Here is a 26273-nt window from a genome sequence, read left to right as displayed (position 1 = left end):
AACCACCGACGCGATACCTTAAACTCCCGGTGTTTTATGGCTTCCTTTTGTTTTAATAATGTGGCGATTGTAGATGCATTACGCATCCTTTTTTCATGCTTTTCTATTATCTGTTGTTTTGTTTGGATGGACAAAAAAAACTCTTTTCTTCTTCTTTTCTTTTCTTCTTTTCTCCATCACTTTCTTGGGGTCCATAGTGAATACTCTAAAAGTTCATATATTTACGTAAAACTACCAGAACACCGCATGGGTCCAGGGCCAAATGATGAGGACGCTGCTAGACACCTATGTAGCTACACATAGAGGTCCCTCTTAGCCAATGGGATGCTAGGAAAATGCTAGGTAATAGCCAGTGGCAGAGCAGTTATAAGAATGTTGCCTTCAGGGAACTTTGGGAGCTGCGAGTAGCAGCCCATACTGTATTCTACTTTTCGTATCCTGAAATTTCTTTCGTAACAAGAAGCAAGATTTTCCAGTTGAGGCGTTTTGTAACTTGAAAATTTCATATGAAGAGACGTTCGTAAGTAGAGGTAAAAATCAAGTTTGCATCATTTTACTTGACTTCACATCTGTCCCCACAAATATTGGAATTGTAAAATGACTAGTAAACCATTAAAAGCAAATAATATCATGTTAATATACACAAAATAGGCTCCACGATGCACCGGTGGTACGTCCGGAGCATGTCCCTGTCTTGCCCATAAATATGCTGGGATAGGCTGCATCAAGTGGAAGAAATGACTACAATTGATATAATAAAAAGAATATAAACGTATAATATCATATTAGCCCATATTCAGCTGGGTTAAGGGGGTTCCGTAACCCCCTTAACCCGCAAAGTGGAACAATAGGCTACAGACAGGATGTTTTTTCTGTATTAAAAAAATATATTTGCTAGTTTGAAACAGATTAATGTTAACCATATATCATTGAAAATGCATTCATTAAAAAAAAACATTACAGAAGTGGGAATGGTTAATTGTACTTAGGTCGTTTCTGGACTTACGTTGCCTCCTCTGGAACTAATTGACTTAAGCCAAGGTGTGTGTGTGTGTGTGTGTGTGTGTGTGTGTGTGTGTGTGTGTGTGTGTGTGTGTGTGTGTGTGTGTGTGTGTGTGTGTGTGTGTGTACGCATGCATATGTGTATATCTGCAAATACTGTATTTATGTGTGTGTATTTTAGTGCGTATATATACATAATGCATTGAGACTAGTTATTCTTTTTGTAAGTGTAATAATTCCTGTTATTCAGATGTATTGCTGTGTGCAGTCTGGGTTTGTGGGTGTGTGAAGAACTGACACAAAAGAACATCCATACCCAGGTTAAAGATGCCATCAGTGTTCTGGGAGTAACACTAAAGGTCAGTGGCCCTCATAGGCAAGTAAGCCTCATCATTTTACAATATGTAAAATAATGTCCACAAAGATCACAATCTTTCTAAATTCCAAGTGTTTTATTTCAAAATATTACTACACTTTGTTGACAGCTGGAATTTTCACCATTTTTTTTGTTGCTGTTTTCTCCCACTAGCCCCATAGTGTTGATCTCCAAGGAAAATATCGTTGATCATATAAAATGACTACAAATCAATTTCAACATAGTGAGTGTAGGTGAAAATGAAACTTGTCCAGTGATGACTCATATATATTTTGGAAGAGCCCTGTTTTCCTGAGTGAAGAGATGCAGCGAAACAGTTGGTGCTGGTTTTTATTTCTTTACTTCCATGGAAAAGGGTTTGGGATGGTGGCGTAATTTCCAGGCTGCTGGATCTCCGTAGATGTGGGCCAATTTAAGCAGCCACATCTCCCAGTTTCCTGCTGGAGCCCCCCCCCCCCCGCTCCCTCCCTCCCTAATGGAGCAGTAATCACTCCCCTGTACAACTTGACACAGACTCAGCCAGCCCCAAAATAGAGGGTATATGCTGGATGGGGGGTAGGGGGGAAGAGGGGCACTGAGAGTCTCTTTTCTAAAAGCAGGTGCTGAACTCCCAGGGCCCCTTTTTGTGTTTGTCCATTTCTGCACTCCCTACAATGTCTCCTCTTGTTACATGTTGAGAGGCATTCAGATGGAAGAAATGGGAAATTCTATTTCTCCACAAAGAATTTCAAATCACTGAAGAAATCCACATTTGAAAGAAAATTGTCAACAGCTCAATTCTCTCCAATGAGTCTGGAGAAAATGAGCCACAGTTTGGAGTGGAAATGAAATTATGCTGATTATACACACTAAAGTGAAAAGCTAAATTTAAGGAAAATTGCTCAGAATTTTGTCACAGTGAGTATGCATCTGAACTTTCACTTTGCCATTTTAAATTTCTGTATTTAGATGACATTCATGCAGCAAGAGAAACTGTAGGATTACCGGTCTCCCTTAACAGGAAGTGTTCCTGGAAGATCAGTTTATTTACACTAACTTTAAAAACTGGAAAATTAGAGATGCTAACACACAGTTCAGACACATTTGTAAAGTAATGGCCATATTTTGTACGTAGCATGTCAATAATTCAAATGTTATGTCCCATCTGTAAAGATTATATTATCATGCTTTCATTATCGTACTTCCTTTTTTATGTCTAATTTGAGGCCATCGAGGCTTTGTGAGCCAAACCTCTCACTGTTATCTTCAATTTCTATCCTAATAGCTTATCTTTAAGCAACTGGGGTGACTTAAAAGGTTTTTGTTTGTTGTTTTTTGTTTGTTTGGATCATTTGTATCTGTACTGACAGATTTGAAGTGCTTTAAAATGTTACTGTATTATTTTTTATGACTATAGATATAGTAACTTGATTTGTATAGCTTTTTTCAAAAAATGATATGTTCTTCAGATTGCGTCACACTGAGTTTACATGAAAAAAACAGGAATAAATTATAAAAATAAACTGGAGAATAAGCAGAAAGGACGATTATAGTAATGACATGAAAAATAAAATAAGCAGTAATCATCAAAATTTAATACAATATGTAAAACCAAAAAAAGAACAGACTATATTTTAAATTTTTGCTAATGATTCTTTTCTCTACATATTTTTAGACTGAAAATGTGTGGTCAATTTGGCTACATGGAAATAAGCAAAAAAATAATAATATGAAAATTGCATAAGATCACATTGTACCGTGTAACAGGAAAATACATCAACCATTTTGTGATCGTTGCTTATTTAAAGGGGGAAAATCCTTTGCGTCATTGATCTGTTGTTGTTTTGTTCTCTTGTTTGTTTGTTTTTTGTTCAGTTTGGGAACAAAGCAGTGGCTCAAGCAGCCTGTGATGTGTTTCAACTACTCATTTCCCACTGGGATCATCTCCAGAGGTTGGAGTCCACTCTGCCGAAAAAAATCATTGAGGTAACACAATTTCACAAATTTTTTTTTCCTCAAAAAAGGTGGGATTTAGAGTAAAATTTAAAGAATTTAAAGAAAGCGATGCAGTGTGTATGAATCAATGATAACAAACATTCGACCAGTCACCAACTGAGTGGCTTTTTTTTTTTTACTGCGTACAGTAATCATAATATGTAAAGGTAAAAGTTAGCAAGTAATGCCCTTGCCTTTTGAAATCAGCAAGAATCCATTAAAAACTGATATGATGTTGTAAATTTAGAAAATGTGTGGCAGTAAATACCAGTTTACTGCCACATCTAAAAACACAATCTAAAAACACAATTTAAAACTGACCCATGCAAAATGAAAGCCAGTGTCTAAAGATGCTACTGAAATTAACATCCCAATGGGATTGGAATCAGTGTTTTTTCAGTAGCCGTAAGGGGCGAGACCATATGATGATTAGGATAAGATTTTCCTTTCATGTCACATTACCTTTTAAAATGTAATTCTTACGCGAGTCATTCCTCATGCTTATGTGTACCCTGCATTCATTTTGCCACACAGCTCTGACTCAGCTGATGAATAGGAGTGTGTCATCCAATTATCATTCCTCTTGTTTTGTCCCAACACAGATCTTTGTGGCAACAATAGCCTTTTTGTTGCCGAGCACAGAGCACTCAACGGTAGAAGCAGACAAAAAGGTACATGTTGGAAAAGGGAGGATGTGTAATGGCTGAGATCTAAAGGCTCTCTTATCATGTTGGAATGGTGCAGTTGCAGAGGAATGTTTCCATCTTCCGTGCTGTTCTGCCTCATCTATATTTCCTGTCTTTGCAGTTCTTGTCTATCACCTGTTGTTTCTTACAGATGCAATATTACATTTTCATTGTTTTAATGTTTGTTCATTGAACTAAAGGAGCTTGTTTCTCTGTTGTTGCCACGTCAGCTGATGGTGTCACTGCTGCTCTGCCTGTTGGATTGGTGCATGGCTGTTCCCTTGAGTTTGCTGCTGGAACCCATCACCATACCTTTGCTGGAGGACCGCACATCCCATAAGGCCCCGCTGCTAGACTACATCTACAGGGTGGGTAGGCTCCCTAGCAGGTGGGAGGTAGAAAATCTCAAATTTGCAGCTAAATGCCTGTTTGAAAAAATGCGGTCTCCCCTTGGCGACACAATAGCTTAATCCTAAACCCCCACCCCACCAAATGGACTTGCCCCCTTAATTAGACTCACCTCCACTGTGACCTCATGACGATGCCTCATTTAGCATTATGTTGGCTCAACAAATTGGCAGTAACCACCATAACTTGTGTTTGCATCTGATACTTAGTGTATATGCAAGAAACACTAACTATTCGCGTTGTTGTTCACAATGCATTTTTTAAAAATAGGTAAAATTTTGAGTTGTCTGTCTATATCACTGCATTTTTCCTTCTAAACGTTTATTTATGGCCTGACCCTGAGGATGAGGGCCAAGCTTCTGGCACAAATGAATGAGGTATTATTCATTCCCTCCTATCTGGGCAGATGCGGTCAACGGCAGATCTTTGTAAGGATGTCACCCCTCATAAGAAATGGTCCAATTATTCAAACAAGACTTTGTCCACTTGATAACCTCAGCCTATAAATGCTTGTCCTGAAAAATCTGAATGGAATATGTCTTAATATGAGAGAAACTGCAGCTGCTATGAATGCAAAGACAATTAGGCGTGATTGGTTGTCTATCGGCACACAAAAGACAGCTCCTCTGGGTTTCACTGGGTGTGACCGTATTAATGAAATATCACAACTGAAATCTATACATACACACAGATGCACTGGATTCTAATTTTCCCCTTACGGAGCAAAGAATAGAATCATGAGTCATGCTCCCCTTTCAGTTAATTATAGTTTTAGATAAAAAATAAATGAATACATTTTTAAAAAAAGCTCCAACCCTCAGACAGAAATTATGGACACACTCCGCTGTCCATTCAAAGATTGAGAAGTGAAAAAAGTTATATTTGGTGACCAGCAGCATACAGATTGTTACAAAAAGTAACATCGCACTAGAACATGGTTAACAGAAATTCTGTTTGAGCTTCTCCATCTGTTCTCTCCACCTGCTTGAGCAGCCATCTGCACCTACCCTCTGTGTGTATGGTGTTTGTTTGAAGTGTGCGTGTATATGTGTAAGAAGGAAAATAAAGTGTCCTCATGTCAGAGCTTTAGGACAGGTACGATTGTGCATTTGCACACCTTTGTTTGTGTTTGTATTTTTATTAATTGATTTATGTGTGTAAATAGGTACACCCATGGATTCATACAATTCGTGCCCCCCTCCCTGCGGTACGCTTGTTTCGTTGTGCGTTACCTTCCAGGAACTGTTGCTATGTGAAGTGCAGCCACTTAGTTGTCAAGCACAGCTGTGGGTTTTCCCCCTCCCACTCCGCCTCTCCACCTCTCTACAGTGAAACCTCTTTTGAGCTTTGGCGTAGCAGCTGTTGGGTTCGGATCTTTTCACCATCCAGCCTAAAACCCCTCAGTGCACCTAGAGAGCTGCTCAGTAGAATCATCCCTGTTGTCCAACACAATACTGTTTCACATGGCAGGACCGGCCTGCCTCTCCATGTCTCAGCCAAGTTTGAGCGTATCTGCGTTCTGAATGGGATTAGCCCTTGCATGGCTTTTCCCAAGTTGTTCCACTTTGAATGAGAGGCCCTTCATTTAAATACATTAGGCATATGTTTTACACACTCATATGTAGCAGCTAACCTACACTGACATTATACAGTATACAGAATTCTTTGTGTTTGTTTGTGTGTATGGTTGGTTGTGCGTGTTTGTAGTGGGAGCTGAGCAGAAGGATAAAGTCTTAATTAAATCAAACAGTGTAAACCTGTCCAATGGCTGTAATCAACTGCCCCAGTGCGCCTTATCTAGCCCTGCCAACTGATGCCCTGCCATCTGTTATGTAGATCGATACACTCACACATCACAAGAGAAATGGATTAGTTGCAATAAAGACCCTCTTTTCTCTCCCCTCCCGATTGCATTATGATGTAAATGGACATATATTCCTCTTTCACATGCTCCTGGATCATGTCAGTATAGGACAGGCCTTTTTTTAAGTGTCACTGTGTATCTTCTCATGAGACACCACTACCTCCAACTGACACATTCAGCTTCAAAATGCCTGTCACTGCTATTGTAGGAAAACTACTCCCTGTTTCAAATTGCTCTAATCAATTAACCTTTGTCATTTCCTGCTCTTCCACAGGTGCTGCACTGCTGTGTGTCCACCTCAAACCTGCACACCCAACAGAGCCATTACCTCCTCAGCCTCTCAGACTTGTGGACTGACTATGACCTGATGTTGGGTCAGGTGAAGAGCTGTGAGCCAACACTCTCTCAGATGAACACCACTGATTTTGGTAACCTTCTTACCGTGGCTGAGGGTAAGAATGTGAAACTATTCTTCTGTCCTCTCATAGCCTTTTACAAACTGCTGCACATGAGGCTGCAATTAGTTGGCAGACAAAATAGTGATGCTGGGTTATGTGGGTGTGTAATATATGTGCATGTAGTGTATGTTTGTATGGATAGGCATAAGAAATAAAGAAATGTCAGTGATAGCTAACATTATCTTCAAATTATGCCTGATCAGGAAACCTTGTTTAGTCCTTACGGTATTTCTCTCAAACCACAGAGACATATTCTAGTCCTCCATCAAAAACGTGAAAGAATAATATAAATGGGAAAATCAAACTCTGAGTTGCCCATCCATTTGGAGCCTCTCCATTAAATGTCAGTATCTTATTAAAAGTAGGAAAAAGGAAATCAACCATCACAGCAACTGGAATGTTCACATTAGTACTCAGCCCCAGAGAGAGGACCCATTATGGGGTTTAGATAAAATTGTGGTTTATTTTCCTCTTTTTGTGACCTTGTGATTCCATTAGGCAATGTATTCCTCTGTCTCCCTCGTGTCCTCAACTTCAGAAAAGTCTTTATAGCCCAAGTAGACAGTGCATATGTCTGCTAAGGCAATATAAGAAATTTGAATAGCCGCTTTTGCTTGAAATTTTCACCATACCGCTGCTTTTTGGTTTCCAGCTAGACAGTCTTAGTCGAAATAACAAAACACTATCAAAAGGGCAAACCAAAGAGTCTACTATATTCATGCCCCCACCTCATATTGATCAAGTCACATCAAAGGGCCAGTGCATCTCGAATGCAGCTTGGCCTGCTTTCTAAAGAGCTTTCTCCACTTTGATGAAGGATGATGGTATTGATAGCACTGTCACAATGCAAGAGTGCATCTCCTTGTTTGTCCCACATCACTGCAGAATAAAGCATGACGTGCCTTTCACTTGGGAGTAAAAACCTGTGCATTTACATAAATGCAATTCACTAAGTAGTCCTGTTAAGCAGCCTTTAAAGATAGCACTTCTCATTAGCACTCAGCCAGTCTCAACACTTGTCCATTGTAAGAAGACTCAATGGGCCTTTCAGTGTTGTCTCTCATGATTAGATGCTACCTACCTAGAGGTGCGCTGGCCAAGCTATTGTGAGATATGAATAAAACACCCATGTTAGTAGTCAGAAATGAGATTTGGCTCTGTATAAAAGAGGTAACCGACATGATAGCACATCCACACGCAAATGTTGGCTTTTGTAAAGTATGGCTCTGCTATGGATACATTGGAAAAACTGTCTCGTATTTACCTTAAAAATATTGGTAACTTTAGCCAGGATGACAGTGCTGTTACAGCTGCTTAAACGAGTTTTCCTCGTGGGATCTTCTCAGTGTTTTTACGTCCCGTCCCCCCCACCTCAATGTTTCACCAGAAAAGCGTCGAAGGAACATGGAGCTGATTCCCTTGACAGCAAGGATGATCATGACTCACTTGGTGAACCATCTGGGCCATCATCCACTGAGCGGTGGCCCCGCCCTCCTCCACAGCCTCGTGAGCGAAAACCATGACAACCCTTATGTGGAGTCGTCCGAGCTGTCCTCTGAGGTTTTCAAAAGCCCCAACCTGCAGCTGTTTGTCTTCAACGATAGCACTTTGGTGTCCTACCTACAGATTCCTTCTGAAACCCTGACTGTTGGACAGCTGCCTCAACCTTCCTCCCAAGTGCGTATTATTGTGCGGGACATTTCGGGCAAATACTCGTGGGATGGAAAAATCCTCTACTGTACTGCCCAGGACGACTCTGTTGATACGGGGGGTTTTCACACAGTTGATCACCCTCTTCCTACGGCCACTACTTTCACTCAGCGCAGAAATAAGCATGACCTTTCTACTATGGGACCGGACAAAAAACATTCCTCAGTCTCGGACTCCCTCTCTGACTGTTGTGAGGAAGAAGACGTAGATGTTCTCGATAAGCTTCTGGAGGATCTTGGCCAATGCAGTCCAGAGTGCTTGCCACAGCCACAACTCAGGCTCAACCAGCCAGCCCCGTCTCCCCATGGCATGAACCTAGAACAAGAGAGCACCATCCTGGAGGCCATTCTGCGTCAGACCCAGCAAGAGGAGGAGCAAGTCAAGAGGTGGGATGCTGACGTAAGCTTTCAGGCTACCTGCCAGAAGGAACCTTCTCAACAAGAACCCAAAGCTCCATTCTACTTCTGCAGGCTGTTGCTTAATGACCTCGGCATGAACTCTTGGGATCGCAGGTGAGGTCTACCATCATTGGTCTGGTTGTCATGATTTTAAAGAAAGCTGCAGAGAAATGGAGGAAAATGAAGTCATAAAGGCGTCACTTGATTTCCACTCCATACCACATACAACTGTCTGTATTACATGAAACATTAACAAAAAAACACTGCCATCCAATAATACTTTTCGAAATCAAGTTACTTTCTGTAATTCGAAAGTAACTTCGCTTGTGACTCATATTGAAAGAGAGAGCGAGCGACTTAAAAGCACACTGGAGTCTGGAGTGTCTTAATCTCCTCTCCACAGGGTAAAAGTACCCAGCTGTTTTCACTTAAGTCTACCTTGCAGAGCCACATCTTTGTTTCCCTGTAAATTAAAAGCTTACACCTCTTAATGGTGATGGTGCAACATGTGCACATCTAACAGGAGATTGGTGTTTGCACCTGCGCCTTTTTTGCCTTTGTTGAGCTTCACTACAAAACAAAACTTGGCTTGAAAACAATGTTTTGGCAGTGTACTTCAGTTTGCTATTTGTTTATTGTCGCCATTTTTTATTGTAATTTCATGTTGCAGTTGAAAATATGTCTACTAACAACCATTTTGTCAAACAGGAAGAGTTTCCACTTGTTGAAGAAAAACTCCAAACTTCTGAGGGAACTGAAGAACTTGGATTCCAGGCAGTGGTAATTCCTATTAAAAAATAAGCTTGAATTCTATGTAGTGTTATCTCTATAAACTGGGATTGTATGAAATACAACACTGAAATCCAAAGGCTGTTGAGTCGATCCACTGGACGTTAAGAAAGTTCTCTTTTCTTCTCCAACTGAAGAAGTCTCTTGAATGAGAGACGAAACGTCTTCAAGAACTTAACGTTCAGTAGATCGACTCAACAGCTTTTGGATAACCATGACCTGGATGACTGAAAACCTAAACAGACAACACTGAAACATTTTTAATTTAGCACCCTAGGATTGTCGACAAACTGCCTTTGGAGCCTTTTGATAAACTTGGCTCAACAAAAGTATTAACATTATCATATATTTGCTAAACGTAGCATTGTATTTCCCCATCCTTCATTTTCCTCTGCCATGCTATTCTAGTGTTTGTCATCCCATGAGCATCATAGATTTCAACATCTCCAACTTTTACTGTTGATGTCAATTTCTTTCTCTTTTTCTCTCTGCTCAATCAATAAGTACTGAATAGAATGCTAATGACATCAGCTTATTAAAGGATTCCATCAGTACTGAGCTTCTTTCCCCCAGATTGCTCAACTTGGTTGGGCAACCTGTGTACAAGCTTGCAAAGTGCCCTAAACCTCCCCCACTGCATTGTACTGCCATGGCAACAAGCAAGTAAAGGGGGACTTTGCAGCCATTCTTTCTTTAATTATTTTAGGCCTGAGAGATAATGGAGGAAAAAATTGCAGACCAACTTGTCTTGGTGTTGTTTTTTTTGACATTCTGCTCTCCTGATTTAATTTAACCCAATTACACATACACGTTCAATTCACCTTCATTAGCAAGATGCAGTGATTTCAGACCTGACATTCACATTTCAATACAATTTATCTAGTGACTAAAATATTGAGAATCTTTTCAAGTTCAGATGTGCTTTCATAATTGAACACTATCGTTGTTCCTTTAATTGTGCATGTGTCATATCTTGCTTTGTAGTCGAGAGACACATAAGATTGCTGTGTTCTACATTGGAGAGGGCCAAGAGGACAAGTGCTCCATCTTGTCCAGCAGCACAGGCAGCCAAGCTTATGAGGACTTTGTGTCTGGACTGGGATGGGAGGTACAGATAACCGTACTCCCTATATCAATAGATCAAGTTTTAATTTGCACATACAAATTTCAGACACTAACTTGTACATCCATACTTCAGGTGGACCTGGCCACACACTGTGGCTTTATGGGTGGCCTCCAGAGAAATGGCAGCACAGGTACAACGGCTCCTTACTATGCTACCTCCACGGTGGAAGCCATTTTCCATGTCTCTACTCGTATGCCATCTGATTCTGAAGACTGCCTCACCAAAAAGGTAAAAATGTCAAGTCCTGTTATCCAATTAGTCCATGCTTGCCTGTATCTGATATTTGGATCATATTCTTTTTTAATTGTGCACCTCAACTTCAGAGTTTGTCCAAGAGAAAAAGAGAGAAAAGACAACGTACTACTTTGCTCATTTGGTGAAATGAAATGGCTACATAGCCGTGTGTTGTTGTAGCCTTCAGCTCTATATTAAACTGTGATCAAGAAATGTGACTTTGGAGTGCAGGCATTGATTAGTGACCCCAACCAGGCAGGCCTGAGGAGTAGAGAGTTGCAGGCGCGCGACTGAAGAGAGGGCATGTGCCGTGGCAGTAATGAGTATGATTCTGCTAGCCCCTGCCCCCTGCCTGTGTGCTGTGACCAGGGCCTGGATTCAGCCATTAGCTCTCCCTGCTAGGGCAGGCGCCTGCCGGATGCCGGCAGGATCCTTTTATCCAATTCCTGCTGCCGCCACAGGAGCGATCGATTGGTTTCTGCAGTGGGATTCTGAGTTGTAGTGCACCAGTAGCAGTTAGCATGAAGAAATGAGCCGCGAGGCCCCTGCCCATGCTGCCAATCTTCTCATGAAGTACCCCACTGAGATGGGAAATTCATCAGGCTCTCCGCATATCCAACCCCCCTCCAGTCCTCAACAGATTTGTCCCTTCTCAGTTTCACAAATAACCCCCTGCTCATCTTAACCTATTTTGAACGTGTGCTTAGTGACTTATAAAATTAGACGGACGAAAGATTCTTGGCTGTGGTTGGCCAGAGTGAGGCGCTGGAGGGATGGACATGCCCAGAGAGATTTCCAATCATTTTGTCTAACTTTTCTGATTACTAATGGTCACCTCGCACAGATCTCTGCATTAGCCACGGGTCAAATAGAAATTTGTTAAGCTCATGCGAGCATGTGTGCTTGACAACAGGATGAGACTTGAAATGGGAAACATGCTTCAATGGCTATTTGAAAATAAAACTTTTAGTCTTGCATTCACCCACTCTGTTGCCTGCAACCGCAGAAGCATATACTATGATGGCTTGGGGAGGTCTCACTGGGCAGATTGCCTGTTTGAAGATAATGGAGGAGGGGGGTCTAAACCAAAAAAGAAAAGAGGGAAAACCATGAATTCCTCAATCCAATTGTGGGTTTTAGAGTAGTGCAGGCTGCAGCAGTAGCAGCTGGCTCCAGTAATGCGGTTAGAGAAATGACCTGCAGGGTTGGGGTCAGGCACTGTAGAGAGAGAGTGTGTGTGTGTGTGTGTGTGTGTGTGTGTGTGTGTGTGTGTGTGTGTGTGTGTGTGTGTGTGTGTGTGTGTGTGTGTGTGTGTGTGTGTGTGTGTGTGTGTGTGTGTGTGTGTGTGTGTGTGTTTCTGTGAAAGAAAGAGATTGACGTGTGCCTTGGCTATCACATTCACCCTCCAGGCACCACAGCTTAACTCGGTTGCTGCAGGTCGTACGTTTAAGGAGCCTCTCGTGTTCTGAGGTCCTGTTCTGCTCTTTCCCTGTGTGTGAAGCTCATTTTCTGGGTGGGAGGTCAAAGAGAGTTAATTGAACAAGATTCTTTGACTCAAATTATATTTTATTAAAGAAGTCTCAAACATTTGGATGTGATTAACAAGGAAATAAATAGATTGGTGCAGACACTGATTGACTACAGCATAAGCATCCTCATTGAACTAGTGATTAAGCTTGTCCAAATGCTAATATCTTAATCCAAATTAACATCCCAGTGTTGATTGTCTACCACAAATGCATATTCAACATTTTCTCAGAAATTGTCCTAGTAACTGACCTGGTTGGTACCTGCTGATCCTTGAACAGACAAACTGGACCGACGAGCTTCAGTAATCAGCATGCCGTGGATTTGTTTAAGATTAACATATTACCATAATTAAGGGCTGATAATAGAATGTGCTAATTGCATTTTTGGTGATGAGGGCATGTTTCTTAATGGCTCATTAGACCCACAGTACATTGGCAGATGTTGTCTTCTGAGTAGAGGCTCACTTTTCATTGTCTATTATACCCCGGGAAAAAAAACTCAGTGGACCGCCAGCTTGCATCAGAAAATATGAGGTAGCAGTGTCAGTCCATTTTATTTTTTAGTACCTGTTTTAAACTCTCCACATACAATTTCCTGTCTTTTAAGTGTGTCTTTTTGCTCGGACCAGTTCATTTGTCTTTGTGAATAGAATGGAAATGGAAAGCAATTTAATCTTTGATGTAGGAAGTTAATAGGATCTGAATTGTTTGTTTTTGAAATGCTCAATTTTGTGTTTGCATTTTGAATTCATAATGAAAAGGCTATAAAAAGAGTCAAAACAAGTTCTCAGACCCTTACTTAAACCATTATTTGGAAAACAGAGTTTGTGATTGTACTTGTAAGTAGTCAGGTTGTTATGTCTTTAGGATGCTCAACAGCGCATACTGGAATCAAGTATTTCTGTAGGCAAAGGCTACTAGCAAGTGGTTCCCACCAGCATTTTTCTTGTGATTGATGGAACTGGAGTGTTGCAGGTTTAGCTAGTGAAGGTGTTGGGGCTGAAATACTCCCAATTCATTCTCAAATTTTCCAATGGGCTTCAACATAAATTTGCAAATGTATTTTAGCACGAATGCATTCACTGAAATGTTAATAATAACCTGATGGAAAAGACTAAAATGCCAACACCTTCTTGCTTCAAATAAGCTAATCCCCGGACTTCTGATCAACTAAAACCTGAATAAAATAGGATAATTTTGACTCAGTATTTTATTCACTTAAAAGACCATTGGACAAAGGACTAAAACAAAGAAAAAATCAAAAGTAGTTAACAAAATTAACTTTAATTTAAAAGCAATAGTATGTGAATCACATACTATTAACTGGTAAAAATTGATAATAAATGCTGACAACACTTCCTTGACACCAAATGGCCCCTCTATGTTCCCATCAAGAAGCATATAGCGTTTACATCCTGCATTTTCTTTTATGTGTTCAGAGCTCAGGGGTACCCAAAACCAAACCTGTACTGTGTGCTTGTGTTGTAACCATTAGAAGTGTTTGTTTGTATTATCACAAAAGTAATACTGCTATTTATGTTGTATGTAACATTATTGTATGTCTTCCTTAACTGGAAAACATAAATGCATGTAAACGGCAGAAAGAGAAAGAACATTACCTGCCCTCACCAGCTGATTGATTAAACTGATTTTGTTTGTTGGATAGCTGCGTCACCTGGGAAATGATGAGGTGCACATAGTGTGGTCGGAACACACCAGAGACTACAGACGTGGCATCATCCCAACTGATTTTGGAGATGTGCTTATCATCATCTACCCAATGAAGAATCACATGTATTTCATCCAGATCATGAAGAAGCCACAGGTAAAGCAATATTTTCTGGGGATGTTAAGACTCGACTATGTCCATGTGAAAACAATGGGAAATTAGTTATATTTCTCTTTAGAATTTTTTGCTGCTTTTTGCTATCGAATTGTTTCATTTTCCTGGCATTAAACATGAGCAGCACTGCATTAATTTCCAGGCTGCTCATGAGTTAAGTCTTTTTCATGCTTCATATTCACTCAGGGTTTTTTCTTTTTTATCGGTCTTTTCTCCTATTGTGGTTTTTCTCTGAAGGCTTTTAGTTGCCCCCTCTCAAGCGGTGCATTATTAACCGCACTGTGGGTATGTTCACTTACGATGACTTCCATCCATTCTTAGCTCGTATCATTTTTACTGCTCAACACTCAATGCATGACTTCACATTTTTTTAAACTTCCTATTTTTTAAAAACTTTTGCCAAATCAAACATGCAAATAAAATCTATGACTTCCACACCGGATCGGTTGACGCCCGGGTTAACAACGACCGCCACTGGGGCTGTTCACGTACAGGGTGCCGGTGGAAATTGGAATACTGTTGGTCGAATGAGGATAGGACGAAAGTGTGTTTGTAGGAAGAGAGAGAAGAGGAATGTCAAGAGTATAGGACTGAAAGTAGGGACGTTGAATGTTGGTACTATGACAGGAAAAGGTAGAGAGTTGGTCTGCATGATGCAGAGGAGGGTAGACATACTGTGTGTCCATGAGACCAGATGGAAAGGTAGCAAGGTTAGACGTTTAGGAGCAGGGTTCAAGTTGTTCTAGCGTTGAGTATATAGAAAGAGAAATGGAGTAGGAGTTATCTTGAAAGAGGAGTTTGTTAGGAATGTCCTGGAGGGAAAAAGATTGTCAGATAGAGTGATCAGTCTGAAGCTAGAAATCAAAGGTGTGATGTTCAATGTTGTTAGTGGGTATGCTCCACAGGTAGGATGTGAGCTGGACGAGCAGGAGAAATTCTGGTTGAACTTTGGTGAAGTGATGCAGAGCATACCTAGAAGTGAGAGAAGCTGAGAGAGCTGACAGCACTCCATGAGCGTCTAGCAGCACAGATGAACCAGCTGCTAAGGGATGGGACGCACCCAGAATGGTTGACTGAAGGCAGGCCCCCAAATAAAGAATTTGAATTCTAGGACATTACAAAATTGTAGTGCGTGACTAATCAATAGAATGCACAAAGAAGAGAAGATTTGAAATCCACATTTTTATTGGTTAAGTGTGCTTTATGAATGAAATTCAAATGAAAAAAGGCCAAGCACATCAGCAAACCAATTAGGCCAGGTGCATTTCCCTAAAATGCAATACGAATACAGTTAAATAAAGTAAATAAAATTGAGAAATAAAATAAGGTTGAGTCTCAAATAGGCACATAAGCAGACTCTCAATCAAAATGAATACTAAAGCTGACTCAATACAGCAATTCAAAATGAATAGTATATCATGCCTCTTAATAAGGAAACTAAATAGCAAGATGCCAACGGACTTTTCCTTTAAAAGGGTAAGCTAAAGTTCAACTCTGTCCTTGACATGTTTTGCATTTAAATGATACTTTAGGCTGGAGCTGCTTCGGTGATATGAAAATTCTCTTTTACAAAAGATACAAATAATAATAATAAAAATAATAATAATAATAATAATGGATTAGATTTATATAGCGCTTTCTGGACACTCAAAGACGCTTTACATCGGATCCATTATTCATTCACTCCTCATTCATACTTGGTGATGGTAAGCTACGTGTGTAGCCACAGCTGCCCTGGGGCAGACTGACAGAGGCGTCTATAGCGCAGATTGGCAGCGCAGAATCACTGCGTTTTTGTTGATAGTCCCGTCATTGTTCTTTTTATAAATAAACTACTTTCCGCCCAAAGGTCCGAGTGGGCTTGCCTCGCTCTCCTGTGTCGCGTCAATCTCTGTTGTAAGTCACTCTACTTTTGACTAGTGGCGCAGGTAGGAAGTGACGTGCCGCTGCAGCCTATGGGTCCCTCAATGGGCCAAATTTAAAATGCTTGCGCATTGACTTGCCACATGCGATTAATAGCGTTAATTTCTATAGCGCGTTAATTTGCAGCGTAATGAATTAATCTAAGTGACAGCCCTAATATATATATATATAAATAACCTAATGAATACTGTTTGCTAAGAGCACAATTCAGATGATTTCCACAGATGAAAATACTGTAAATTATTGTTATGAGAATTTGTACTGCTTTTCACTATTGCTAATATATAGGTAACAATATATCTCCCCACCTATATTTTGAATAAGCTCACTTGAAAACCTCATGCTGTCACGCTTCTGGCATCTACCTGGAAGTTCGGGCCACTAGCCAAGTTAGCTCCAGTCTTCACATTTGTCCATGTCTCTCACTTATGGAGACATTTTGGCTTCGTCAAACATAGCGGTTTATATTCTTTAATTGTGACAGACCTCACGTTGTTGTGGGGTGGACCCCAATGATTTATTCACCAGGACCAAATTCACAAAGCCAGCATCTATCCGGATGGCTGGACCATAACGCCGAAGCGGCTTTCATCTTCGCATTCGCCCGTCCCACACACACGGAGCAGTTACGACTTCAACGGACACTGTGGGTTGTTTTCTTGTGACAGCGACGAAAAAAAGAAAACAAACATTCTGATATTATTGTTTTATTGTGGAATTTCCAAAGGTTCCCGTGTGTGTGTGTGTGTGTGTGTGTGTGTGTGTGTGTGTGTGTGTGTGTGTGTGTGTGTGTGTGTGTGTGTGTGTAGCAGTAGTGAAAAGCAGTACAAATGTCAATATCAATAATTTACAGTGTTTTTATCTCTGTGGAAATCATCTGAATTGTGCTCTTAGCAAACAGCATTCATTAGGTTATTTTTGTTGGACAAATAAACAGTTGAACGTTTTATTTTCAGAGGCATACGACTATTTATGCAGTAGTACACAGTAGTTAAAGACTTCACTAGCTGCAGATGGTTCACAAATGAACAAATAAAACACATTCCTGCTTCAGCTCAGCAGAGTGTTTCTACAACCATAGCAGAGTTAGGCCCCATCCACACGATGCCGGAACTTTTTGAAAACGCAACTTTTTTGTTGCGTTTACGCCTTCCGTCCACACGAAAACGCAGATATCCGGAACGAAAACACAACTTTTTGAAAACGCTGGCCAAGGTGGATTTTTTTAAAAACGCTGGGTCTGCGTTGTCGTGTGGATGGTGTATCCGCAACTTTTTAAAAACGTTGACGTCTTGTCTGCGACAAAAACCTCTGCAACGTCATATTTATGGGCCCGTGTGTTGTGACAACAAAACACGGAGGATTCCTATTGGATAAAATTTGACTCAATACTGCCACCACATGGTTTGGCGTGCTTATAGCCGTCTTCGAAAACGCACTGGTGCGTTTATGTGTGGACAGAGATTTTTTTGAAAACGCTGTCATGTGAACGCGAATAGTTTTCAATGCGTTTTTAAAAAGTTGCATTTTCAAAAAAATCCGTCATTGTGTGGACGGGGCCTTAGTAGTATAGCGGCTGCTACAGCACATCTAACTCCCCCACCCCCAATCTTTGCACCCAAATACTCATCTTAAGCTGCTTTCACCTCCGCAAAATCTGTAATGCTAAGTACTCTATTCTGTGGTGTTACTGTATGTCGTATGCCACAGTTTTATGGCACATTCTTCAGTTATCGTGTCTTTTTTTACATTCTTGGTTCAAGTCCAATTTTTGCATAAATTGACTGTTGCTCATGTCAGCTGAAACCCCAAACTGAAGACAGCAGGACCTTTTGGAGAGACTTTGACATTCACGTCAACTTCCAGGTCAATGACCATTGAGCTTCAGTGATTAAGGGCCCCCTTCCAATATGCATGAACAGACGTGTGTAGCACACAGTCACGCGCTGGCGCTAAAATGCATATTGCTCCTTTGTATTTGTTTGGTAGCTCAATATGATGCCATTGTTTTTATTGTTATTTTAATTTCATTTACCTTACAATGATTCACATTGGTTGTCATGCAAAGTTAAGTAAAAAAAAAAAATCTAATTTCAACTTTAACCCTTGCCCTAAACAGATGGCAAAACGGTTAAAAAAAATAAGAGAGAAAGAACAAAAAAGCTTTTAATCAACCTTTCTCGATTAGGGGGGCATTTAAACATTCAATGACCGGACATTGACCAATTAACTTGGATTAATTTCGAAGGTTTGGTGACTTGTGTCCTTTCTGTGTTTTTCTCTTTTTTTTCCCAGGTTCCCTTCTTCGGGCCTCTGTTTAATGGCGCCATCATCACTGGTATGCTGCTGCCAAGCTTGGTGCGGGCCACCTGTATCAATGCCAGCAGAGCTGTCAAATCCCGGCTGACTCTCTACCAAAGCTTGTATCCTTGACTCCGTATGCCTTCTGCTTCATTTCCTGTTCACTATCCCATATAACGGTGGTTCATTATGGAAAACACCAATTAAAAAAAATTATCCAGAGTTTACCCATATAGCTGAAACCATTAAGGTCATGAATATACATTCTGAGAATTTTTAGAATGATATCATTAGATGCACTGTTTACCACCCATGAGCTTAAACTCTTAGCACCACCAGTGACCCATTTGAGTAAACTCAGTGAGACATGTGGCGTGCTTGTCATGACAGCCAACGCACACAGCTGAGCGCTGACACTGATCCTTATGGGCTGTCTGATTTACATACAGCTATCAGACTGGGGCTGTTTCACAGCCTGGAGCCTCATGGGTGGTTGCGTGATGATGTTTCAGTACAAACAGATAATGTTTCATCATCTATTACTTTTTTTTTTTTAATCAAGCACAAGGAGAACTGAAATTAGAGCAACATCAAGAAATGCATACAAGTGTATAAACAAGTATGCGGTTGCTCTGTGCCCTCCACCCATCCATCCAACAGTGTGCCGTTAAGAGCCTGACTCCAGCTGTAGTTGTCAGTTGGTTTAAAGGGAGTGTAATTACCAATGGAGATGAATTAGCATGTGAATGCCAGCAGCACAGAGTTGTGGATGGGAGGTGGGGGGATCGGGACGGCCCCTGGAGGGGAAACCTGATATCCCTCAACGCCCTGCTCCTCCTCGGACAGCATGTACAGCACCGCCTCACCAGAACCACGCTGTCCCTCTGGCGGTTGCCATAGAAACCTCCCCCAAGGAGGTTTCATATGTATGGCAAACAAGTATCTATTGTTTTTAAAACACTGACGCTTCAAAGGGTTGTTTTTAAATTACTTTTTTAAAATCATAATCTGTGGCTGTAGCTCTTGGTCTTTATTTATGCCATAACATACAGTATGTGTGTGTGTTGTGTACAGTTAGGTGTGTGTAAGTATGTGTCTGCCTGTAAGCCTTTCACAGTGCATCACATCCCGTTGCCCCCCACCCATATATCAGGCGCTGTCTGTGTGTCCCCAGGGGCATCCTGAGTGACAGATGTCTGTTACCCGACGCCAAGTGAATTAGCCCAGTGTGACTCTCTGTGCCAGAGGGGGGGCCGCTACAGGCCTGCCTACCTCTAGGGAGTGTGTGTGTGTGTCTGTGGGGGGGGGGGGTAGTACTGGGCCAGTGCCGGGCCCTCAAAAACCTTACCTGGCATTCCATAGCAGAGGAGCGGACATCACAAAGGCATGATCTATGAGAGCAGATAAGCGCTGCCTCTGGAGTTCTGGCACTGATACGTTGCCAGGGCTCATGCACTCCACCAGAGGAGATGGATGAAGGTGCCAGGCAGAGCACACTGCCAGTAGGAGACTCTGTATGTCTGTTTTTTCTGCTGTTGGTCTGCCTAGCTACAGGGTCTGTGAAGTAAGCACCAAAAATGAGTATTTATGTTTTAAAAGAATTGAAGTCACAGAATGTTGTGCCTGACGGTGTTATGAAATGAAACACGATCGTGAATGGCAGGTGGAATTGCTCCCTATATGCTTTCATCATTGGATTTGCTGTCATACAAGCCTTGTGTGTGTTTCCCTCTCCACTCCTCATTCTTCCATCTTCCCAGGTTATGTGGCTCTTTATCTTTCACAGGTTGGAACAATGACAGTCTTTTTCATCTGGGATATGTGTATTTGCACAAGATGAAAATCCTCATCCTTAGTTTACCCCAGCACAATGCCTTAAGAATCCACAGTCCGCTTTCTGCCTTAGGCCACTCTCCAAGGTAATTAGTTGAATATTTCTTCAAAGGGAAGCTATATGACCCCTGTGTGTCCAGATAAAAGCCGAGTATGGTGCTGTGGCCCCCTCTCTCCCACTGTCACAAGGCTCAAGAGGACACCAGCGGTCTGCTGCAATGCTCACAGGATCTCTCAAGCTAATAAGATTTGATATTAAAAAATGACCACCAGCAACATTTTCAGAAAATATACCGGCACTGAAATGCTGCAAGTGCTTTCCAGGCAGATACTACCTCCTTGATGTTTTTCTCTCATTCCCTCTTTTTCTTCCATCTATGCTCTTGCATTTCTTTACTTGTTCAGCATCCAGCTCTGTTTGTCTGTTAGAATTTGTGTCAGCTTCATCTGTCAAGACATGACCATGGCCCCAAAGACATCATATCACAACCCTCTCACAGACAATTCCTGTTGTATCATCTATTATTTATAGTCCGGATGGAAAATGCAGCTGGTCTGGCTTTGTTTGTAGAGTGGATGGTTTGTAACTACTGCAGCATTCAAGGCTGAATTTGAAGTCATTGTGACCACAAAATAAAGCGATTTATTTTTTTATTAAAACACCGTTATTTTTATTGAATCTTCAGAAATAAAGTAGAATATTGCATATCGTACATGCACGTATTGACTAGGAGGCAATAAGTTTGTTTGTGTCACCCCAACCCGGCCTTTCACTGGATGGCTTTGCTGTCTGCTGCCATTTACTGCATGATGAAGATCCTTCATACTGTCGCTGTAGAATAATGCCTTCACCCACAAGCCGGGATTAATTTCTGTCTTCAACAAGCTCTTGAGTTTGATGAGCTGCCCATCATTTTCTGTAATGGGGGTATTGTTAGGGGTGTGTGTGTGTGTGTGTGTGTCTGTGTGTCTGTGTCTGTGTGTGTGTGTGTGTGTGTGTGTGTGTGTGTGTGTGTGTGTGTGTGTGTGTGTGTGTGTGTGTGTGTGTGTGTGTGTGTGTGAGCCATTGCAAGTTTCTAATAGGTGAGACTGTGCGGAACTGACCTTGATTCAGAGACATGGCCTCCCTACTGGACAGGATCAATAGCTTTTCCGCACTGCCCTCAGTCCCCATCCTCTGTTCTGACACACACACACATACACACACACAGATCCATCTCCAAGCAGCGATCAATAACCATAATCTGTTTCTGCCCATCGCCAGTCATGCGAGCCAGGCTTTTAGGTAGGGTGTGTGTGTGTGTGATAGTGTGTATTTGTGTCTGAGCAGGAACAGAATGAGAGAGGAGTGGGAGGGCTTTGTCCTTTCAGTGGAAGCCAGAAAACTGCTGAAGTCTGTCATGTTTCTTCAAAAACTCATAGACAAATAACTTTAGTCCCCCCCCCATCCACTAAAAGCCAAAATCTACATTTCAGTGGTTGTGAACTGAAAACATGATGGATATGATATCCTTTTGTTTGGTGTTTCTGCCCCCACCCTACACACTATAATAATGATTATAGTCAATGAATTGACATTGACATCTTCTCACACCCCTTCTGAGCAAGTTATTGTCCCACTCTCACTTGGTCTTTGTCCACAGGCCAGTACAGCCTTTTGTACACTGTAAGATTCCTCACCTAGCACAGATGAAAGTGCGCCTGTATGCATGACAGGATGCCACGAATGGGATCTGCCATGTTAGTGTTGTCTCACATGAATTATTTAGCATCGTTGATAGGTCTAATTTGCCAGCTGTTGTGCCATAACTGTCTGCAGCTTCATAGATAATACTCAGCAGTCTGTATCGCTGTTGAACACAGTGCTTGACTGGGCACAGTAAGACGCCAAGCTACTTATTGTATGCTGGGTTTATGTAGTGGTCTGAGCTGATGTGAGAATAACTAGCTAACTTCCTGTTTAGGGAAAACAAGGCTGAGCAACAAAAATACATCGCTGAAGGCCTCAAAGGAAGGTTTTAAGGAGTGTCTTTTGTTGCTCAGTGTGCATTAAGTGCCAAGATGTGTCATTTCATGACTGGATGCAAACTTAGTTGGGGGCGGGTGGTTGTCGTTGGGTGGATAGGAAGTTGGGTGCTTAAATTGGGGCCGTTCTGAGTTTGAAGTCACCGTGTTTCAGGCAGTTACGGCATTGGCTTTGACAGAGCGGTTGAGAGTTTATGCAGTATTCGGGGGGGACTACAGAGAGAGGAGGGGTCTCTCCCCCACTGAATGTTTTAACCTAATCCCATTATCAGTGTAGCGCACTGCCTCCCATCTCGTCCCCCTCTTTATCCCCACCCTTCTCTCCAGCTGACCAGCTGTTCCTGCAGAGACTCACGACAATGTCCAATGTGTTCAGATCACTGAGTACCCCCATCCCTCACACACACACACACACACACACACACACACACACACACAGTTCAAGCACAACCAAAGCAATTGCCTGGCCCAACGCTGAAGTGTTAGTTAGGGGAAAAGGGGGTAGCGTTGGGTGTTAGGAGGGGGCGAGCACAGGCCTGTCAAACCCAGAGCCCTGACTCAGGAGGCAGCCTGGCTCGGATGGCATATGGCGTCTAGCTTCATACAACATGCAAAAGTATTCTCTCTCTCTTAGCCTTCCCTCATCCACCCCCCCCCCGTCCCCCATCCAGTCTTTCTCCCCTGCTGCTAATGCAGAATGACTCATAGCATTACAAATTTTTTTTCCTCCATTACCCTCCTCCCCACCCCACATCGGTTCCTCCTCCCCTTGCCACCCAGCCTCTAACAAAAGGCGTTCGCTGCATGGCACCAACACCCTGAAAGCCCTGGGGGCCCAGCCAATCCCTGCCTACCCCAGCACAGCCCAGCCTGCATTCTGAGGCCTGGGCTTCATGGGGCCAGCCCTTTTTAAACACAGGTAGAGCAGGCGTGGAAGCAGACTGCCAACAGCGGGGACCCGGCTGCCGTAGTGACACGCACCACTGCTATCAAACTATTGTGCATGTTGGTGTGTTTGTAACCAAGAAGCTACCTTTAATTTTACTTTAAAAAATGCTTCTTATATCATAAAGAGAGATTCCAGTCAATAATAAAGCAGTCTGACAATTCATTTGACTCTACATAAACAAGTGTAACCCAAAGCCTGCAGAGCTCTGTGTACTTTTAAACTTGAACCTCTCTTGCCCCTCCTCATGTCAGTCGGTCAGATGTTCTATTCTGACATCTGTATGTTTATGAGCAGCAATGTGAAAGCCAGCAAGATGATGTGCTTGTTGATGGAGTGATCTTCTTTCCCAGCTCCAGCTCAGGCTTTGAGGTGCCAGTTAGAATCACAAAAGACCATCACAATTTGATCCATTTTGTGACTTATCTGTACAATGTTTAGATATTTTTAAATTCCACTGCAACAGTGAATTGTGAAACAAACATTCACTATTCCATGTTTCTGAAATATAGATGTATTTTTTTTGTTGTTTTTAAAAATAATATCTTTGAGAGGCAATTTGGATATAAAAGCTTTCTGCACTTTTTAATGTGATATTTGATATTCTAAAATGAAAAGCATCATTTGTAGAAATTACAACATGTTGAGCTTATATTCACACCAACAGAACCTATTTTTTAATGTCATATGTGAAGTACAGACTGATTGTTTGGGTGTTATCACTCCAAATACAGCACAGATATCCTTGTTATTTATCAACAAAACAAGAAATAGTGATTATGATGTTCTTGTTGATTGATCTTCTCTATGCCCATCAGCAAAAAAATCTGCTGACCCCAATACTAGCAGTGGACTAATACCGGCTGCATCGCCGTTAAGGAGACATGTTCATTGTGATTGATGTGTGGTGCTGCTGCCTCTAGCACGGGTGTGAAAACCTGCCTGTCTGCTTTAAGTGATAAGCATCCAGCTAGCCATTCCATCTGTTCCCCCTAGCCCTGTTTAATTAATGAACTTTCTTTCTCCGCCCCACAGCCAGCCAGCGCAACACTAAAGCAAAAGCTGTTAGCCCTCTCAGGTTATCCAAATGGATGCATGTTCTTGTCCTCCACCCCGACCCCCCTCCAAAATGGGTGCATTCTCATTGATTAGTTGTGTTTTGTTTTCCCCTCTTTTGTCTCTGGGTTCTTGAAGGGAGGGTTAATGAGCTTTCCTGGCAAGCTATGGCACTTGGAATCCGAGGATAAATGGAAATAATTTTGTTTTTTTGTTTGTATTGTTTTTTCGTGACGAACTTGGCAGAGATGTGAAGCCTCGTGCCACCGAGTGCGTTTTTGTGTGCGAGTGCAGTGCTTAAATGATCATGTGTGTTTGCTTGGATCTGTTTGAATGCTTAAAGCCGAGTTATACTGCATCTCATCCCTGCTGGTCTATTTTTCCTTATCAAAAACTGGGAATCAGGAACAGCAAGAGTTAGTTCTGTCACTATTCATCCTCCAGCCGTCTCAGTAAAAGTCTTGTCCTGTCCTCCTTTTCTACTTTTCCCCTCCCTTTATGTCCCGTCTTCCTTCCGTGTCTCTCGTTACAAGGCAGTGGACAGCCCTTTTGTCCTGCCAAAGCTGCTGTCTTTTGTTTGTGCGGCCTTTTTTATCCCTTTGCTAATCGCCATGGTCGTGTGCCTGAGTTGGACCCCATATTTCATGCTCAGCTTTCCTTTGTTTGACACACCGCCCCTGATAAGAATCCCAATTCTAGGGCCTCTCTGATATTGAAATCCAACAGCGGCGTAGAAAGAGCCTTCAATCATCCATTATCTGTGCTCCAGTGATTACCATTCAATCTCCCAGGGCCCATGCTCCTCATCACCGGCCCCCATAGCTGAGGCCGTCCCCTGAAAGAACCCGCATCCCTTAACGCCTGTGTCACATGCAAGCATATCCATAGATATTTGTGATGCCATCTTGAGACAGCCCTGTGTTGAATGCTGCTGGGAAATGTCAGTAAAATGTCACTCCACTGGAATCTGGTGGTCTCTGATGTGGCCCTGGATTTTTGGGACTCTTGTGCAGACACCCTGTGACATTATTGGGTTTCTTTGTCCCTAAATGGCCATTGGATTTTCTATTCTCTTTTTTGTTGAGGCAAGATTGCTCTTTCTTTTTTTTAAATCAGGTTGCATAGCTTTTAATGTCACAGACTTAATTGGCTGTTTTAAGAAGGAATTAGTTGATTATTTATAAGTTGCACAATAATGCCTCTTAACATGTTTCAAAAGCAGTGTCTGCTCCTCTCCTGTCCTGCAGCCATTGTTGTCTTTTAAAGGATGTCCTTGTGCCTGGCAGCATTTGCATTTTTCTACAAAATGGAATTTTCTGCATTAATAGACATGGCAAGGCAAACAAAGCAATAACAAAAATAAAACAGCTAAGTATGCATTGCTGTGCAATGTCTGCCTCTTTGTACAGAAAGCAGCCTTTGATGTGTTCACAATAACAGTCCGCGCTTCAGTGTCAAGTGTTGGTTGTGACTCAGTGAAGCACTGAGGAATATTATCCTAATCTTGCTATGTCTCACTACTGCAACAGGCTGCATTATTGTTAAGTTTGACATCAAGCAAAGTGACACTGTTGTTGGTCGAAAACACAGGCAGAATATGCAACTAAACATACTGTATGTTGTACGAGTCAATGTTGCAATCCATACAGATAGAAGAATTTCTGTTTTGTTCATTTGCAGATTCGTCTCATGGCTTTACAGTCTCTTTATTTCAGGGGTGGTTGTATAATTATTATATCCAAAATCAATTTCCTCCTTAACCTTGTATCTTTATATTTTAATCATTATTCTT

At 41.8% G+C, this 26273-nt stretch overlaps 1 protein-coding gene across 10 annotated transcripts in view; it reads left to right on the top strand.

Annotated features, from left to right (window-relative positions):
• Positions 1-26273, top strand: part of ralgapa2 (Ral GTPase activating protein catalytic subunit alpha 2) — a 119323-nt gene that overhangs the window by 74303 nt on the left and 18747 nt on the right. For all 10 annotated transcript variants that reach the window (XR_011038628.1, XR_011038630.1, XR_011038631.1 and 7 more), the window contains 11 exons: positions 1253-1361; positions 3233-3343; positions 3955-4023; positions 4269-4406; positions 6585-6762; positions 8156-8990; positions 9585-9656; positions 10650-10773; positions 10864-11019; positions 14221-14379; positions 18616-18743. Coding sequence is in view for 5 of the 10 variants with exons in the window: in XM_068339638.1 (XP_068195739.1) it covers positions 1253-1361; positions 3233-3343; positions 3955-4023; positions 4269-4406; positions 6585-6762; positions 8156-8990; positions 9585-9656; positions 10650-10773; positions 10864-11019; positions 14221-14379; positions 18616-18743 (2079 nt within the window). In the remaining 5 variants the exon portion in view is untranslated. The remainder of the gene's footprint in view (positions 1-1252; positions 1362-3232; positions 3344-3954; positions 4024-4268; positions 4407-6584; positions 6763-8155; positions 8991-9584; positions 9657-10649; positions 10774-10863; positions 11020-14220; positions 14380-18615; positions 18744-26273) is intronic.

The sequence above is a fragment of the Antennarius striatus genome, chromosome 17, assembly GCF_040054535.1.
Source record: "Antennarius striatus isolate MH-2024 chromosome 17, ASM4005453v1, whole genome shotgun sequence".
In the NCBI taxonomy this organism is placed as follows: Eukaryota; Metazoa; Chordata; class Actinopteri; order Lophiiformes; family Antennariidae; genus Antennarius; species Antennarius striatus.
The sequence above is the reverse complement of the archived record's forward strand: the minus strand, read 5'-3'. Positions and strand labels throughout refer to the sequence as shown.